This window comes from Pan troglodytes, chromosome 20, assembly GCF_028858775.2.
Source record: "Pan troglodytes isolate AG18354 chromosome 20, NHGRI_mPanTro3-v2.0_pri, whole genome shotgun sequence".
NCBI classification, from domain to species: Eukaryota; Metazoa; Chordata; class Mammalia; order Primates; family Hominidae; genus Pan; species Pan troglodytes.
Genome location: NC_072418.2, coordinates 40618659 through 40637780, shown reverse-complemented (window position 1 = coordinate 40637780; position 19122 = coordinate 40618659). Strand labels below are relative to the sequence as shown.

Below are 19122 nucleotides of genomic sequence, written 5' to 3'. Positions count from 1 at the left end.
AGGGGAAATCATGTTATATAAACCACATTTTAAAAGAATTCCTCTGGCTGCTGTATGAAGAATAGATCATAGAAGCAAGGATGAAAGCAGAGAAACCAGCTAAAAGGTTATGACAATGAGAGAGGGGTGACTTGGCCTAGGATGGTGGTAGTAGAGGTGGTCAGATTCTTAATGTTGACAGGAGAGCTGATAGGATTTGTTGATAGATTGTATGTATGTCCAGCTACACATCTGTTTGTTTTCAAGAGGGTGTTTTTATTACTATTTTATAAGCTTCCTGGGTGTCTCTAAGCCATTCCAAAGTTTGAGAACCACTGACTTAACCTATTTTTCTAATTACCTTCTTTCCTATAAGCTCTCCTTTTTCTTTATTCTCTCCTTGTGCCTTTAAAGAAAAATGGCACAAAATATTTCTGTACTGTTCAAGCCATTCTATTCTTAATGAGAATTATTTTCATCTATCATTTTTACCATAGAATTTTTATTTCTCCTTGTAAACAAAAGCAGGAATTTGCTTTCTTTTTATTCTACAGACTTGGAATCCAGTTGTGTGACCAAAAAGTTATCTCCAGAAAAGGAAATTTATGAAATGGAATCACTCCAGTGGGAGAATATGGGGAAACTTACCAACCATCACCTTCAATACAATGGTCTTGGAGACAATATGGAGTGCAAAGGCAACTTAGAGGGTCAAGAAGCAAGTCAGGAAGGGCTTTACATGTGTGTCAAAATTACCTGTGAAGAAAAGGCCACTGAAAGTCATTCAACCTCTTCTACTTTTCATCGGATAATTCCTACCAAGGAAAAATTGTACAAATGTAAGGAATGTAGACAAGGTTTCAGCTACCTGTCATGCCTTATTCAACATGAGAAAAATCATAATATAGAAAAGTGCTCTGAAGTTAAGAAACACAGGAATACCTTTAGCAAAAAGCCAAGCTATATTCAACATCAGAGAATTCAGACTGGTGAGAAACCTTATGAGTGTATGGAATGTGGAAAGGCCTTTGGTCGTACTTCTGATCTCATTCAACATCAGAAAATTCATACTAATGAAAAACCTTATCAGTGTAATGCATGTGGGAAAGCTTTTATTCGTGGTTCACAGCTCACTGAACATCAGAGAGTTCATACAGGAGAGAAACCATATGAATGTAAGAAATGTGGAAAAGCCTTTAGTTATTGTTCACAATATACTCTTCATCAGAGAATTCATAGTGGTGAAAAACCCTATGAATGTAAGGATTGTGGGAAGGCCTTTATTCTTGGCTCTCAACTTACTTACCATCAGAGAATTCATAGTGGTGAGAAACCTTATGAGTGTAAGGAATGTGGAAAGGCCTTTATTCTTGGTTCACACCTTACATACCATCAGAGAGTTCATACTGGTGAAAAGCCTTACATATGTAAAGAATGTGGGAAAGCCTTTTTATGTGCCTCCCAACTGAATGAACACCAGAGAATTCATACAGGAGAGAAACCCTATGAATGTAAAGAATGCAGGAAGGCCTTTTTTCGTGGCTCACAACTTACTTACCACCTGAGAGTTCATTCAGGTGAGAGACCTTATAAATGCAAAGAATGTGGGAAAGCCTTTATTTCTAATTCTAATCTAATTCAACATCAAAGAATTCATACCGGAGAGAAGCCCTACAAATGTAAGGAATGTGGAAAGGCCTTTATTTGTGGCAAACAACTTAGTGAACATCAGAGAATTCATACAGGTGAGAAACCCTTTGAATGTAAGGAATGTGGAAAGGCCTTTATTCGTGTTGCATATCTTACTCAACATGAGAAAATTCATGGTGAGAAACATTATGAATGTAAGGAATGTGGGAAGACCTTTGTACGTGCTACACAACTTACATATCATCAAAGAATTCATACAGGTGAAAAGCCCTACAAATGTAAGGAATGTGACAAGGCCTTTATTTATGGCTCACAACTTAGTGAACATCAGAGAATTCACAGAGGTGAAAAACCTTATGAATGTAAACGGTGTGGGAAGGCTTTTATTCGTGGCTCACACCTTACTGAACATCTGAGAACTCATACTGGAGAGAAACCCTATGAATGTAAGGAATGTGGGAGGGCCTTTAGTCGTGGCTCAGAACTTACTCTACATCAAAGGATCCATACTGGTGAGAAACCCTATACATGTGTCCAGTGTGGTAAAGACTTTAGACGTCCTTCACAACTTACTCAACATACAAGGCTTCATAATTGAGAAAGCCTTGAATGTGATTAAGTTTAAGAAAATCTTCATCATCTATTTCATATCTATAATGAATGTAGGACATCTTGCTTCTGCTCAGAATCTGCTCATTCTTAGAAGGCCTACATTAACATGGATGCAGAATAATTTCAGAAACCCCTTAAATAATTCCTTAACATCTCTACAGACGCTAGAATATAATGCTGAATTATATCCTTTATTAAGCATCATCTCCATTTCACCATATCCTAACTGAAATCCTATATATTTCTTGTGTGTTCTTTTCTATTTGTAAAATACTGTAATTGTATTACAATGACTAAATTATAATTAAATACATATAATTCCCTTTCGATAGTATCTGATATTTGTTGTTAAAATGATTGCCATTATCATCATTACATACTGTTAGAGAACTCAAATGGTGGGACTATTTTATGATTACAGTAAAAAGATGCAACCATTCTCTTATCATGTAGCCCCTTTAGAACAACAGATACTTTATTTTAGAACAAAACCTTTAGTAAAGGTATGAAGGACTTCTGAGCATCAGATAATCCATACCAGGAAGAAACTTTCAAAAATTGCTTTAGGGCTGTTGTTTTTTGTTGTTTTGTTTTTTAAGAAAGTGAAAGATTATTTTTCTACAACAAATTCCAAAAGCAAAAGTTTTTGGCCCACATTTTCTGATTGTTATTTTAAGGGAAAAAGAATTTCTTAACAAAATGATGGCCAAGGTAGTTCCATATATATATACATATATTCCGCATGTGTGTATGTGGAATATATACATATATTCCGCATGTGTGTATGTGGAATATATTCCACATGTGTATATATTCCACGTGTATGTATTCCATGTGTATATATTCCACATATGTATACATTCCACGTGTGTATATATTCCACATGTATACATTCCACGTGTGTATATATTCCACATACGTATACATTCCACATATGTATTCATATATGTATGTATTCCATATATGTATATATTCCATATACATGTATATATTCCATATACATGTATATATTCCATATACCATACATGTATATATTCCATATGTATATTCCACATATGTATTCCATATATATATATTCCATATGTATATGTGTGTGTGTATAAAATATATATTTGCCTTAAATGGAAATATAAACAATTTACCAACTACAGTTTTTCCTCATTTGAATCTAACCCATTTCTGATATACTGAATGGTAAATTTTTAGAGACCCAGATCTCGGAGGCTACATTCCATTTTTTGGTCTTTTTGTCTTTTTTTTGAGACAGGGTCTTGCTCTCCTTGTTCAGGCTGGAGTACAGTGGCACAATCACAGCTCACTGCAGCCTTGACCTCCTAGGCTCAAGCGATCCTCCAACCTCAACCTGCCAAGTAGCTGTCACCATAGCTGTTCATCACCATGCCTAGCTCATTTAAAAAAAATTTTTTTTAGAGATAGGGTCTCACTATGTTTCCTCATCTGGTCTTAAACTTCTAGGCTCAAGCATCTACCTGCCTCAGCCTCCAGAAGTGCTGGGATTACAAATGTGAGCCACCACATCTGGCCCCATTATTTTATTTTTGGTTTGTATTATTTTTATTTGGCCCCATTATTTTAAATAGGAAAAACAGTATGTTTTCAGTTCATTAAAAAATCCTAACCAAATTTAATTTGAATTCAACTTAAGCCACCTAAATGACCTCTATCAGGGATTTCTGAATAATGTAAAACACTCAAAAGCCAGTTAACAGTTAATTACCAGATATGTTTGTGCATGCAGTGATTTTGAAAAATATAATACATGAATTATGCTTTCCTTCTATGCTTTAAGGAACAGATACTATAGTGACAATAAATGTAATACATTAGTACATAATGGACGCAAATGACAGATAAAAACAGCTTTAAATAATTTGAACTTGTTAATTAGAATGTTGTTGAATGAGGGCTGATGGTCAGAAATTAATGATGGTGAGAAGAGGTTAATGGTGTTCAGTGAGTGAAGGTGAGTGAGAATAATATATTGGAGCAGCAATCAATCAATGCCTACAGTTCTTCTATGATTCCAAGCATCTGGTGCACAGAACTCAAGACCTCAAAATTGAGTTACTGTATACAAAGCTGTTCATAGAAAAACAAATGTTACCAAGAAATACTTACCTTTTCTATATGCAGTGTTATCTCTTGTCTTCCAATACATTATCTTTTTTGGTTTCAAACAAAAAAAAAACGGAGTTTCGCTCTTGTTGCTCAGGCTGGAGTGCAGTGGTGTGATCTTGGCTCATTGCAACCTCCACCCCCGGGTTCAAGTAATTCCCCGGCCTCAGCCTCCCACGTAGCTGGGATTACAGGTGCGTGCCACCACGCCTGGCTAATTTTGTGTTTTTAGTAGAGGCAGGGTTTCTCCATGTTGGTCAGGCTGCTCTCAAACTCCTGACCTCAGGTGATCTGTCGGCCTCAGCCTCCTGAAGTGCTGGGATTATAGGCATGAGCCACCACACCCGGCCTACATTATCTTTAATGAACATTGCAGCCCACTGAATTGTCATCACTCTGGAAACCATTGATTGTATATAGTGTATGATTATAATCTAAATGTTAATTCACTGTTTTACAAACTATTGTCAAAAAAAAAGTGGTAACTGAGAATCATTAGAACTGAATAATCGGTGTAACCACCATGATGCCACAACACTCATGCATTCTTCGTCTCTAAAGTACGTTTTGCTCAGATTGGATAAGTTATGCCTTCATTATTCAGTCATTAACAATTGAGAGATTAACATAATTGCAAAATTATAAATTTAAAGGAAAAGTTAAATGTCAGTAGACTGTTAGGTGCCCTTCTACCATCAAACATACTTGCATATTAACTGCCATTTGCAGACAATATCTTGAGCCAGACTTTTCAAAAATATGTTCAAGAAATAATTCCCAAAATACGTAGAGCGGGTTCTACCTCATTGCATATGATACAGTGCATAACCAAATTTCCTTACTGGCATTGTGAATTCCACTCTGAACAAACCAAATTAAAAGGTTGAGAAGACCTGCAGTAAAGAAAATACTATCTTTTGTTTAACCCATTGTTTCCCAGTCCTGACCATTAATCCTTTCTCTTCTGTATGCTTATTAATATCTTTGGCTTGTGAACACACTTGCAGAATTTCTTTTTAACCATAAAGAATGATGGTAAGGGGAAATTTTAAGCATTATGTCAGTTATTTAAATTTGATGGATGATATAGTGCTTTTCTGTTCTTCAATCATGGACTACGCTAGAGAGGAACAATTTCTGTAGCCAAGGTTTTTACAATCCTCTACACTCCATCATTGTCTAGATCAATTTTATAAGGGTTTTGTCTTTTTTTGTTTAGAGGTGGGCTCTCTGTCACCCAGGCTGGAGTGCAGTGGCATGGCTCATTGCAGCATCAAACTCCTGGGCTCAAGTGATCCTCCTGCTTCAACCTTCCAAGTAGCTGGGACTATAGGTGTGCACCACCACACCTGGATAATTTAAATTTTCTTTTTCTTTCTTTCTTTTTTTTTTGTAGAGACAGGGTCTTATTTTGTTGCCCAGGCTGGTCTCAAATCCCGGGCTTCAAGTGATCCTCCTGCCTTGGCCTCCTAAAGTAGTGCAATTACAGACATGAGCCATACCTGACCAAGGCTTTTTCTGTTGTTACAAGATTGTTTAAAAGAAGAAACTTAATAACTGTTAACTCTTTCAGCACTTATGTTTATTTCATAAATCATGTTTTCAGACAAATTTCTCTCAAAATGGTTGGGGGGGGAGGAATGTACACTAATCAGAATTACTAAGACAGACAAAAGTGGTTGCAGCACTGCTTTAGTTGCTCCTTTGAGTTTTGTTACCATCATAAGTGTTCAAAACTAAGCTTTACTTTCTTTACATCCATGTTTTTCTTTTTAAAAATCATGACATTCACGCCTGTAGTCCCAGCACTTTGGGAGGCTGAGGCCAGTGGATCATGAGGTCAGGAATTCAAGACCAGCCTGGCCGATATGGTGGAACCCCGTCTCTACTAAAAATACAAAATTAGCCAGGTGTGGTGGCACATGCCTGTAATCTCAGCTACTCGGGAGGCTGAGGCAGGAGAATTGCTTGAACCCAGGAGGCAGAGGTTGCAGTGAGCCAAGTCGTGTCACTGCACTCCAGCCTGGGCAACAGAGCAAGTCTCTATCCTAAAAAAAAAAAAAAAAAAAAATCATTACATTTATCTTACAAAGTTACATACGAAGTTTATCCTATACCAAGGAAATAGTGTAAAATTTATTTTTATTTATATTTTTATTTTTTTCGTTTTGAGACAGAGCCTCATTCTGTCACCCAGGCTGGAGTGCAGTGGCGCAATCTCAGCTCACTGCAATCTCTGCCTCCCGGGTTTAAGCAATTCTCCTGCCTCAGCCTCCTGAGTAGCTGGTATTACAGGCGCCTGCCACCATGCCCAGCTAATTTTTATATTTTTTGGTAGAGATGAGGTTTTGCCATATTGGCCAGGCTGGTCTCAAACTCCTGGCCTCAAGTGATCCACTCGCCTTGTCCTCCCAAAGTGCTGGGATTACAGGTGTGAGCCACCATGCCCAGCTAAAAAAATTTTTAAAAACCACCTTCATTGTATTGCACTCATCTGCTGTTAAAACTTTGGTGTTTATTTTTTGATGTTTTCTTCTGTGCTCAAGTATGGGCCTCATTTCAGTCTGGTAACAGTATACTATAATAGGATAACTGCAAATATATCTGTCACTTTAATTTGTTTTAACTTTAGAAAATTTTAAACATGGGCAAAAATAAAATAGTACAGTGTACCCATAACCTCTTTAATAATCACCCTATTTTTGCCTTTCTTTTCTCTCCCAATAAGTTTTCACTGGGATATATTAAAGACAACCAGCATGCTATATACCTTTTCCCCCTAAATATTTTCAGTATGTATCTTGAACAGATAAGTCAACCTTTCACAATAATAGTTGGTTTGAGTCCAGATTTAAATAAGGTCTGTACATTATATTTTGTTGGTATTTGTTTTGTGCACCTTGCTTTTCTTTTTCAAAATGCCTGCAGAATTACATGTAGCAACCTAGTAACAGCAATGCCATGATATACTCTATCCATTCCCCATAAGCTGAGTATTCAGGTTGAGTTTTCTATTTCTGCAAACTAGTGCAATAAATATCTTTATATGTTTATTCTTGGATTTTATTTATATAGAATATATTACAACTGATTATACTGCCAAGTCAAAAGTATTTGTGCATTTTAAATTTTAATAGATCATGCCCAATTACTTTTGAAAATGTCAATTTACATTCTCACCAATAATGTGTGAGAGTGTTTCTTTCCAGTGACATCACCAGTGTCAAAAAACATGAGCTTCTGTTGGAGCCATGATGGAATAATTGGTTTGTATGACTGTGATCCCTGACAGAAGAGAATCATGTGGGCCAGGTGTGGTGGCTCATGCCTGTATTCCTTGCATTTTGGGAGGCCAAGGCAATCACTGGAGCACAGGAGTTTGAGACCAGCCTTGGCAAGTTAGTGAAAACCCATTTCTATAAACAATACAAAAGTTAGCCAGGTGTGGTGGTGCATGCCTGTATTCTCAACTACTTGGGAGACAGGTGGGAGGATCACCTGAATTTAGGGAGGTCAAGATTGCAGTGAGCTGTGATCATGCCACTGCATTACAGCCTGGGTGACAGAGTGAAACACTCTCTCTCTGTCTCTCTCTCTCTCTCTCTCTCTCTCTCTCTCTTCATATATATATATAGTGAAGTTGTGCAATAGTCACACAAACTTTCTACTTGGAGACACATTCTGGATAATGAGAAAGCTGATCCCAAACAACATGAAGTTCTTACTGTGTTAAGAAGATAACAGAGAGACATGCTGGCTGGTGCAGGACAGAGTTCCAGAGAGGAAGGAGATATACAGAAAAGATTTTCAGAAATGTGCACAGAGGTCTTTCTCTCTACCCGGCTTAATTGGGACCCAAATTCCTCAAGTGGAGGGAGAGCTTTGGATGATTTCCACCGGTATCTTCTCGCAGGTATTAAGGGAGACGCTCGGAAACCCATAAACTTGTCTAAGGCGACTGAAGTCGTCCAGGGGCATGATGAGTCACCAGGACCGTTTTTAGAGCACCTCCAGGAGGCTTATCAGATTTACACCCCTTTTGACCCAGCGGCCCCCGAAAATAGCCATGCTCTTAATTTGGCATTTGTGGCTCAGGCAGCCCCAGATATTAAAAGAAAACTCCAAAAACTGGAGGGATTTGCTGGAATGAATATCAGTCAGCTTTTAGAAATAGCCCAAAAGGTTTTTGACAACCAAGAGTTTGAAAAACAAAAACGAGCAACACAGGCAGCTGAAAAGGCTGCTGATAAAGCATTCAAATGACAAACAAAAATCTTAGTGGCGGCTATCCAAGAGGTACAGAATGAAATGGCCCGTTAATTTGGACAGACACACAAGAACAGGCTTTTTGAAACCTGAAAAAGGCATTAACTGAAGCCCCTGCTTTAGCCCTCCCTAATATCTCAAAGCCATTTCACCTGTTTGTCCATGAAAGCCAGGGAGTTGCTAAAGGGGTGCTTACTCAGACCTTAGGACCCTGGAGACGCCCAGTAGCCTATTTATCTAAGAAACTGGATCCTGAGACCTCTGGATGGCCAAGTTGTCTGCGAGCCAAGCAGTAGCCGCTACAGCAAGCCTAGTCCAAGAGGCTGATAAGTTAACTCTGGGCCAAAATTTAACCCTTAAGGCTCCTCATGCCATAGAGACTTTACTTCAAAGTGCTTCTGGCGAATGGATGTCAAATGCTCGCATCTTGCAATATCAGAGTTTACTGTTAGATCAGTAAACCGACTTTCTCTCCCACACGGTGTTTAAATCCAGCTACTATCCATGACTGTCAGGAACTGTTGGAAACTACCGAAACTGGCCCACCCGATCTTCAAGATGTGCCCCTAGAGAAGGCGGACGCCACCATGTTCACAGACGGTAGCAGCTTTCTCGAGCAGGGAGTACGAAAGGCCGGTGCAGCTGTTACCACAGAGACAGATGTGTTGTGGGCTCAGGCTTTACCAGCAAACACCTCAGCGCAAAAAGCTGAATTGATCGCCCTCACTCAGGCTCTCCGATGGGGTAAGGATATTAACGTTAACACTGACAGCAGGTACGCCTTTGCTACGGTGCATGTACATGGAGCCATCTGCCAGGAGCGCAGGCTACTCACCTCAGCAGAAAAGGCTATCAAAAACAAGAATCCCCCGTCTTCAAAGCCTAACAGATCAAGCAGCTCTCTGGGGAACAACCTGCGACCAGGTAAATGCCAAACAAGGTCCTAAACCCAGCCCAGGCCACCGTCTCTGAAGAAACTTGCCAGGAGAGAAGTGGGAAATTGACTTTACAAAAGTAAAACCACACCAGGCTGGGTACAAATACCTTCTAGTACTAGTAGACACCTTCTCTGGATGGACTGAGGCATTTGCTACCAAAAACGAAACCGCCAACTTGGTAGTTAAGTTTTTACTCAATGAAATCATCCCTTGATATGGGCTGCCTGCTGCCATAGGGTCTGATAATGGACCGGCCTTCACCTCGTCTATAGTTCAGTCGGTCAGTAAGGCGTTAAACATTCAATAGAAGCTCCATTGTGCCTATCAACCCCAGAGCTCTGGGCAGGTAGAACGCATGAACAGCACCCTAAAAAACACTCTTACAAAATTAATCTTAGAAACTTGTGTAAATTGTGTAAGTCTCCTTCCTTTAGCCCTACTTAGAGTAAGGTGCACCCCTTACTGGGCTGGGTTCTCACCTTTTGAAATCATGTATGGGAGGGCGCCGCCTATCTTGCCTAAGCTAAGAGATGCCCAATTCGCAGAAATATCACAAAAGAATTTATTACAGTACCTACAGTCTCCTCAACAGGTACAAGATATCATCCTGCTACTTGTTCAAGGAACCCATCCCAATCCAATTCCTGACCAGACAGGGTCCTGCCATTCGTTCCAGCCAGGAGACCTAGTGTTTGTTAAAAAGTTCCAGAAAGAAGGACTCACTCCTGCTTAGAAAAGACCTCACACCATCATCCTCACAACGCCAATGGCTCTGAAGGTGGACGGCATTCCTGCTTAGATTCATCACTCCCGCATCAAAAAGGCCAACAGAGCCCAACTAGAAACATGGGTCCCCAGGCCTGGGTCAGGCCCCTTTAAAACTGCACCTAAGTCAGGTGAAGCCATTAGATTAATTCTTTTTATCTACCTCACTTGTTTGTTTTTGCCTGTTATGTCCTTTGCGCCTTCCTACTCCTTTCTCCTCACCTCTTTCACAACAGGATGTGTATTTGCAAACACCACTTGGAGGGCCAGTACCTCCAAGGAAGTCTCTTTTGCAGTTGATTTATGTGTACTGTTCCCAGAGCCAGCCCGTACCCATGAAGAGCAACACAATCTGCCGGTCCCAAAAGCAGGAAGTGTCAACCTTGCAGCAGGATTTGGACACTCCAGGAGCCAAACTGGATGTGGAAGCTCCAAAGGTGCAGAAAAAGGACTCCAAAATGTTGACTTTTACCTCTGTCCTGGGAATCACCCTGACACTAGCTGTCGAGATACTTACCAGTTTTTCTGCCCTGATTGGACATGTGTAACTTTAGCCACCTACTCTGGGGGATCAACCAGATCTTCATTCCATAACTCGTGCTTCTCGTCCTAAATTATGTACTAGAAAAAATTGTAATCCTCTTACTATAACTGTCCATGACCCTAATTCAACTCAATAGTATTATGGCATGTCATGGGAATTAAGATTTTATATCCCAGGATTTGATGTTGGGACTATGTTCACCATCCAAAAAATCCTGGTCTCATGGAGCCCACCCAAGCCAATCGGGCCTTTAACTGATCTAGGTGACCCTATGTTCCAGAAACCCCCTAACAAAGTTGATTTAACTGTTCCTCCACCATTCTTAGTCATAAAAGATACACTCCAAAAGTTCGAGAAAATCTAGATAGGCGCCAACAGGAACGAGAAAACAACATCCCCTGGTATCAAAGCATGTTCAACTGGAACCCCTGGCTAACTACTTTAATCACTGGGTTAGCTGTACCTCTCCTCATCATACTATTAAGTTTAATTTTGGGGCCTTGTATATAAAATTGGTTTCTTAATTTTGTAAAACAATGCATAGCTTCTGTCAAACTTATGTATCTTAAGACTCAATATAACCCCCTTGTTATAACTGAGGAATCAACGATTTGATTCCCCAAAAACACAAGTGGGGAATGTAATGCCCAACCTTGTTTTTACTAACCCTGTTTTTAGACTCTCCCTTTTCCTTTAATTACCCAGCCTTGTTTCCACCTGAATTGACTCTCCCTTAGCTAAGAGAGCCAGACAGACTCCATCTTGGCTCTTTCACTGGCAGCCGCTTCCTCAAGGACTTAACTTGTGCAAGCTGACTCCCAGCACATCCAAGAATGCAATTAACTGATAAGATACTGTGGCAAGCTATATCCGCAATTCCCAGGAATTCGTCTGATTGATAACGCCCAAAGCCCCCGGTCTATCACCTTGTAATAGTCTTAAAGCCCCTGCACCTGGAACTGTTTAATTTCCTGTAACCATTTATCCTTTTAACTTTTTGCCTACTTTATTTCTGTAAAATTGTTTTAACTAGACCCTCCCCTCCCATTTCTAAACCAAAGTATAAAAGAAAATCTAGCCCCTTCTTCGGGCCGAGAGAATTTTGAGCGTTAGCCGTCTCTCGGTCGCCAGCTAATAAATGGACTCTTAATTCGTCTCAAAGTGTGGCGTTTTCTCTAACTCACTCAGGTACAACAAGGGAAAAACACTGTAAAAGAGTCTTGGTGATCTGTGGGAAAATATAAAGATATATGTAAATGTGAGTCTGAGAAGCGGGGAGAAGGCAGAAAAAATATTTTAAAATAATGGTTGAAAATACTCCAAATTTTTTGGAACCTATCAGCCACAGATCTAAGAAGCTCAAGGAATTCAAAGCTAAACACAAGACAAATTGCTGAAAACTAGTGGTAAAGGAAAATCTTGAGAACAGCCTGATGGAAAAAAGATACATACATGGGGACAAAAGTAACAAGATTCATAAACTCCTTGTGAGAATCTATGCAAGCTAGCAGAGAAAGGAATAGGGGGGAAACTCTATCTGGTACTTCTGCACTTGGTAATAATATGAAAAAAGTGAAAACTTTTATAAACAAATGAAAGCTAAAGCCTCAGGGAAAAAAGAAATTGTGTTCTTTGCAGCAACATGGGCACAGCTGGAGGCCGTTAAGTGAAGGCATGCAGGATCAGAAACCCAAATACTGTTATGTTCTCACTTATAAGTAGAAGCTAAACATTGAGTACACATGGACACAAAGATGGGAACAATAAACACCAGGGCCTGCTTGAGAGTGGAGGGTGGAAGGAATGTGAAGGTCAAAAAACTGTCAGCTACTATGCTCACTATGTGGGTGGCAAAATCATTTGTACACCAAACCCCAGGGATATGCAGTTTGCCAATGTAACAAACCTGCATGTGTACTCCCTGAGCCTAAAATAATAGTTTCAAATGAAAAAAGAAATGAACGGTAAGAGAATTCATCACCAACAAATGCAGATGGAAACATGGATTCATACATATGAATGGAAATTAACAGAAAAGTTAAATATGAGTAAATATTGTTTTCCTCATATTCTCTTGAAAAAGTAATTGAGTTTTTAATGCAAAATCAATAATGTAGTATAGGGATGGTAATATTTGTGGCAATTAAAATATGAAAATGGCTCAAAAGGTGAGAAGGTGGAATGGAAGTATTATTTGTGTGAGATCCAAGCAAAATATACGATAGGGTATAATATGTAAAACTAGACATTGAAAGCTAAAAATGAATGTTGAAAGCCTCTAGGAAAAAAAGCACTCACAATTCTAAAAAGTGCTGTAATAAATAAGCCAGTAGTAGAAGTAAAATAGAATATAATTTTAAAAATACAAAAATAGGCAAAAAATTAGAAAAAGAATTAAGGATAGATAAGAGAAACAGAATAAAGAGCAAGATGATTGTTACAAACCCAAATATATCAATAATTACAAACAATGTTAATGGCCTAAATACTTCAGTAAAAAAACACAGAAGAAAGCCAGGCGTGGTAGCTGATGCCTGTAATGCCAGCACTTTGGGAGGCCAAGGTGGGTGGGTCACCTGAAGTCAGGAGTTTGAGACCAGCCTGGCCAACATGGTGAAACCCCATCTCTACTAAAAATACAAAAATTAGGCAGGCGTGGTGGTGGGCACCTGTAACCCAGCTACTCAGGAGGCTGAGGCAGGAGAATCGCTTGAACCCAGGAGGTGGAGGTTGCAGTGAGCCGAGATCGTGCCACTCCACTCCAGCCTAGGTGACAAAGGCGAGACTGTCTCCAAAAAAAAAAAAAAAAAAAAAAAAGATGTTAGGTTATATAAAAAAAGATTAAAATATGAAGACTCGGGTTAAAAAGTCAAAAGTATATACCAACTCAAATAGGTTAAAAGTTAAAAAAAAAAAAAAAACACCATGCAAACACTATACCAAAATGGCTATGTGAACATAAAACAAATTGTCTTTTTTTGTTCGAGACAGAGTCTCACCCCATCACCCAGGCTGGAGTGCAGTGGTGCCATCTTGGCTCCACTGTATGTAATCAGTAGTTTTCAAAAACAGGCATTTGACACTGATTACAAAGTCAGTGTTATAATGATTTAATAATCATGATAACTAGATTAATATAGACCATAGACTAGATTAATCCAGTCTACAATCAGATGTCAACTAATACTGTCACTTTATAGCAACTTTTCTTTCTCGCTTTTTTTTATTTTTTGAGACCAAGTCTCGCTCTTGTCACCCAGGTTGGAGAGCAATGGTGCGATCTCGGCTCACTGCAACCTCTGCCTCCCGGGTTCAAATGATTCTCCTGCCTCACCCTCCGGAGTAGCTGGGACTACAGGCGCACGCCACCACACTCGGCTAATTTTGTATTTTTGGTAGAGATGGGGTTTCACCATTTTGGCCAGGCTGGTCTCAAACTCCTGACTCCAAGTGATCCCACCACCTCAGCCTTCCAGAGTGCTAGGATTACAGGCATGACCCACTGCACCCGGCCCTCACAACAAATTATCTTTGAAACAAAGAATATTACCAGGGATTTATTCTAAAAAGGCATATTTTATAATACTATAGAAGTGTATTGACCAAGAAGACAAAGCAATCATACAAGTACTTGTGCCTAGTACCAGAACTAAACAATACATTAAAAACTGCTAGAAATAAAAATAAATGAACTCAGAATCATATTTTGAGATTTTAATACTGTTCTCTCATTAACTTTTAAAAGTATATAGAAAATCTATAAAGATATAAGATACCTGAACGGTGCTAATAGCCAACTTGTTGTAATTGATACTTATAGAATAGTCCACCTAAGAGCAGCAGCAGTGTTTTCACTTATACAAAGAACTTTAGCAAGCTTGTTTATATTGAGCCATAAATTGTCAATATATTGAAAAGGATTGAAATCAGAAAATCTGTTTTCTAACCACAGTAGAATTAAGCCAGAAATTAATGTCAAAATTAAAAAATGTTTGCAAATTAAGCAACACACATTTAAGTAAACTATGGGACAAGTAAAAAATTACCTATTTGGAGTCAAAAATAACAGCATATAAAATTTTGTGGAATGCAACTAAAGCAGCACTTTGAGGGAAATGTATGCTTTTAAATACATATCAATGGTTTAAGTTCCCACTTAAAGAAACAGGTGAGACTCAGAAAAGGAATTAAGCTTAGAGCTGAAATCAATGACCCGCAAGAAAGCGAAAAACAAGAAAAGCACACTTGGGACCACAAGAGGGCGCATAAGAGAGCCCGCGGACTACAGAGAAACGGCGCTCCACCGCACGAGACACATTCTTTTCACCAGACACCCCCCCGCCCCCCCCCACACACACAGAAACACACACAGACATGCAACACTTGCACAGAAACACACACAGAGATATGCAACACTCGCACAGAAACACACACACCCAGGCAGCTCCTGAGGCTGCTTGGTTCTCCTGTCCGCCAGAAGCCCCTCCCCGGAGACAGCAGCCCCGGTACACACAGGCAGGCGGTACCTACCTCGCAATCCCAGGCGGGACAACGTTCAAGGAGACGCGCTCCCAACACCGTCTAGGCAGGCCTGACGCGTCGGGGAGATCCGATAGGGATGACGCGGTGCATCCTTGAAGCTACGCTGGACGTTTCTTTAGCCTGGTTCTGCCCTGCCCGACTCCTAGGGTCGGGGTACCAAGGCGACGATCCCCCGGAGAGGAGGGGGCCATAGCCCAGCGCGACGCACTGCCAGGGAGGGCTCCAGCTCCGCCAAGCCGCTAGGGCCCGTCCCCAGGCAACGGTGGCTGTCACTGTGACGCGAGCCCCGGCTCAGCCGTCGCGCCTGGTGACGCGCGCCTGGCGCATGCGCATTCGCGTGCCCGGCTGGCGCTGCCGCAACGTCAGGGCTCTCAGGGCCCATAGGAAAACGGTGGAGGCCGTGCTGGCTGCGGCCCGGGGAAGAAGGCTGCGTGCGACCAGCAGCGCAGGACCCTGACAGTCCTGACCTCAGTGCCTCCTTCAGCCCACTTCGTGTACGGGTCTGGGTGGAGGAGGAGGCGCTTCAGACCTTGAGGTGGGCACTCGGGACTGCTCTCTGATTTGATTCTAGATTGGAGGGTGTGGGCAGGAATCAGGTCCCGTGGGGCTGGGGATCCAATCTGGTGAGGAGTTGAGGGGTCGCTGGGGTAGGAAAACATACCTGAGACCCCAGTGGAGGGTGTGGGCAGGATTCAGGTCCCGTGGGGCTGGGGATCCAATCTGGTGAGGAGTTGAGGGGTCGCTGGGGTAGGAAAACATACCTGAGACCCCAGTGGAGGGTGTGAGCAGGACATTCCCTCGCCCCATGAGCTGACTGGCCCCCTTTCGACCTGGGCCTCCCAGGGCCCTGTCCTGGTCTCCAAGACCAGGGCCTTCGGCTTCTCAGCATTGCTGTCCAGAAAAGGCGGGAACAAGGACAAAGTCAAGCCCGATGTGAAGCAGAGGTGGCAACACCTAAAACTGGCATCCCATGGGGGCAGAAAATGTGGAGAGAGTGTCTCAGAGGTCTTCTGGGGTGAATCCAAGACCAAAAGGGATATCCAGGCATGCTGGCGAGGGCCACTGAGGATCCCCCCAAGAAAGCGAAGCACAAGCAAAGCACACCTGAAACCATAGGAGGGCCTGTGCCGGAGTCCAAGCCTCGTCCAGGGATTCCTGCCAGAGGAGCCAAGAGGATCCTGCAGAGTGATCCAGCACCCACACCGGGATCACAACCCACCACCGGGCCTACACCCAGCTAACCCCCAGTCCCTTTTGCTCCGTGAAATCCCTGGCAGCGAAAAGGCAGTGCTGAGAGGCAGTCCCAGCCAGGAACAGAGCAATGGGAGACCCCTCAACAATGAGAAAACACCAGCAGATGAGATGAAACATAGCCTTCATTAGAAGGCAAAGGCCAGCTACGGCTGGCTACCTCTCATTCTATGTGAATCATGCAGCCATCTGGTGCAATAGGGAGACCAAGAGTTTCCTTATTGGGGAAAGCTACGGGCACCCACGGTTCCAAGAGCATCACAGCTACCCAGTCATTAAGAAATGTGAGTGTTGAGAAGGAAACACTCATCACCTACGTCCCCGCCAAGGTGGTCCTGGACGAACTGGGAAACATTTGCTGTGAAGGACGTTCTGGAGGACTGTGAGCCAGACCAAGGAAAACCTGGGCCGACGAGAATCAGGGAAGGCAAGAAAAGAGGGAGAACAGAGTAGAGGCCGCAGCCCAGGCAGGATCAATCCATCCCACTCCCATGTGCCTCGGGGAACCAGGGTCCAACAGGGGACCTGGCCAGAAAGGCGACAGTCTTCGGTCCAAAGGTTCTCCGAACACTCGTGTCTTCTATCGCCAGCACAGCGCCATGGTGTGGACAGGTTGTACAGTGAAGAGGAAAAGGGGATGGCGTTGGAAACAGTTTCTTTGACATCTGTCTGCACCTGTTCTGCAGGTGAAGGTGCGGGACCTCCTCCACACCTCAGCGGATTGTATCTTCACCCCCATCTGACCTTTTTTCTGCACACATCCTTTAATCCAGAATGAAATCTGAAGAGGATGAAGGAGTGCCCGCCTCAGGTCCTGAAGCTCCGACTCCGCCAGCCACCGAATTAGAAGTGGGCTCAAGGGGGTACTGAGGACAGGACGGCTAGGGTCCGTCCAGCCTTGGGTGTGCCGCAGGACCATGGGCCCCTGGAGGAATTTGTTCTTGGTTGTCGTGTGCTGGTCTTCTTTCTGGAAGAGTGGGCGGCTTGGGAGGGGAGGTGATTTGGACGTTTGCGGGTCGCAGCCAGCCCCCCACTTCACCGAGGCTTTAGGAACCAAGAGCGAAACAAAGAACGCTTGCCCCGCAACCCAAGCCCGGCCAAAGAGACGGGCACATCAGAGGGTAGGCGGACTACAGAGAAACCGCGCTTCACTGCACGAGCCACATTTCTTTCACCGGACACCACACACACACTCACACGCACACACAGAAAGACACACGGAAACATCCAACAGTCGCACAGAAACACACACAGCCAGGCAGCTCCTGAGGCTGCGCGGTTCTGCTCTCTGCCAGGAAACCCCTCCGGAAAGAGAGCGCCCCGGGGAACACAGGCAGGCTGTACCTCGAAATCCCAGCGGGGACACCTGTCAGGGAGACGCACCCTCACACCGCCCATGCATGCCCGACGCATCTTTGGGATCCTTAGGGATCACGTGGTGCTTCCTTGAATCTCCGCTTGAGGTTTCTTCAGGCAGGTTCCGCCTTGCCCGACTCCTAGGATCGCAGGACCATGGCGACGATCCCGCGGAGAGGGGACGCACTGCCACAGACGGCTGGGGGCCAAGCCGCTGGGGCCAGTCCCCCGGCAACGGTGGCGGTTACTGTGACGCGAGTCCCCCCTCAACGCTAGCGCCTGGTGATCGCGCCTGGTACGTGCACTTTCGCGTTCCCGGTTTGTGGGCCGCATTGTCAGGGCTCTCAGGCTGCAGCCCAATAGGAAAACAGTGGAGGCCGTGCAGGCGGCGGTTCGGGGAAGGAGACTGCATGCGACAAGCAGCGCAGGACCCTGACTGTCGTGACCTCAGTGCCTCCTTGAGCCGACCTCGTGTTTGGGTCCGGGTGTAGGAGGAGGTGTTTCAGACCGTGAGGTGGGCACTCGGGATTGCTCTTCTGATTTGATTCTGGACTGGAATCAAATTGGAATTGACCCGGAATCGGGTCCCACGGGGCTGGGGAACCAATCTGGTGAGGTGTGGAGGGGTCGCTGGTGCACAGAAACATACCGGATACCCTCGGGGTGGGTGTCAGCAGAACATTCCTCGGCTCCATGAGCTGACTGCCCCCCTTTGATCTGGGCCTCCCAGGGCTCTTCCTGCGTCTCCAAGCTCAGGGGCTCCTGCTTCTCAGCACTGCTGTCTGGAAAAGGCGGCAACGAGGACTAAGGCAAGCCCACTGTGGGGCAGAGATGGCAACACCTGGAACTAGCTTTTCATGGGGGCAGATAATCTGGAGAGTGTCCCAATTACATCTCCCTTTATTCTATCCCATACTACTAAACCCCACCAGCTATTTGCCTACAAACTGTGTATCAGTCAGGACATCAGGACACCAAGATAAAGGACTAGAGTTTGGTAATCAACTACTGGCTCCTCCAGCAGCTCAGAATGTGGCCTGTATGCATCACTTCACTTAATTCATTCAAGAAATGCTGACTGAG

General features: G+C 43.1%; 2 protein-coding genes across 5 annotated transcripts in view; one reads left to right on the top strand and one right to left on the bottom strand.

The window, feature by feature from the left end:
• The window catches only part of ZNF571 (zinc finger protein 571), a 30578-nt gene extending 27690 nt beyond the window's left edge, over positions 1 to 2888 (top strand). For all 4 annotated transcript variants that reach the window (XM_063801613.1, XM_063801612.1, XM_009435486.4 and 1 more), the window contains one exon: positions 534 to 2888. In XM_063801613.1, coding sequence (XP_063657683.1) covers positions 590 to 2227 — 1638 coding nt within the window. In that variant the 5' untranslated portion in view covers positions 534 to 589 and the 3' untranslated portion in view covers positions 2228 to 2888. The remainder of the gene's footprint in view (positions 1 to 533) is intronic.
• The window catches only part of LOC112206381 (uncharacterized), a 36154-nt gene extending 18552 nt beyond the window's left edge, over positions 1 to 17602 (bottom strand). Inside the window, exons 1-6 of the mRNA XM_063800405.1 lie at positions 17511 to 17602; positions 16997 to 17410; positions 16537 to 16587; positions 16194 to 16323; positions 15421 to 15999; positions 736 to 794 (exon numbers count right to left, since the gene is read on the bottom strand). Coding sequence (XP_063656475.1) covers positions 15913 to 15999; positions 16194 to 16323; positions 16537 to 16587; positions 16997 to 17410; positions 17511 to 17602 — 774 coding nt within the window. The 3' untranslated portion in view covers positions 736 to 794; positions 15421 to 15912. The remainder of the gene's footprint in view (positions 1 to 735; positions 795 to 15420; positions 16000 to 16193; positions 16324 to 16536; positions 16588 to 16996; positions 17411 to 17510) is intronic.
• Positions 17603 to 19122: the final 1520 nt, after the last annotated feature.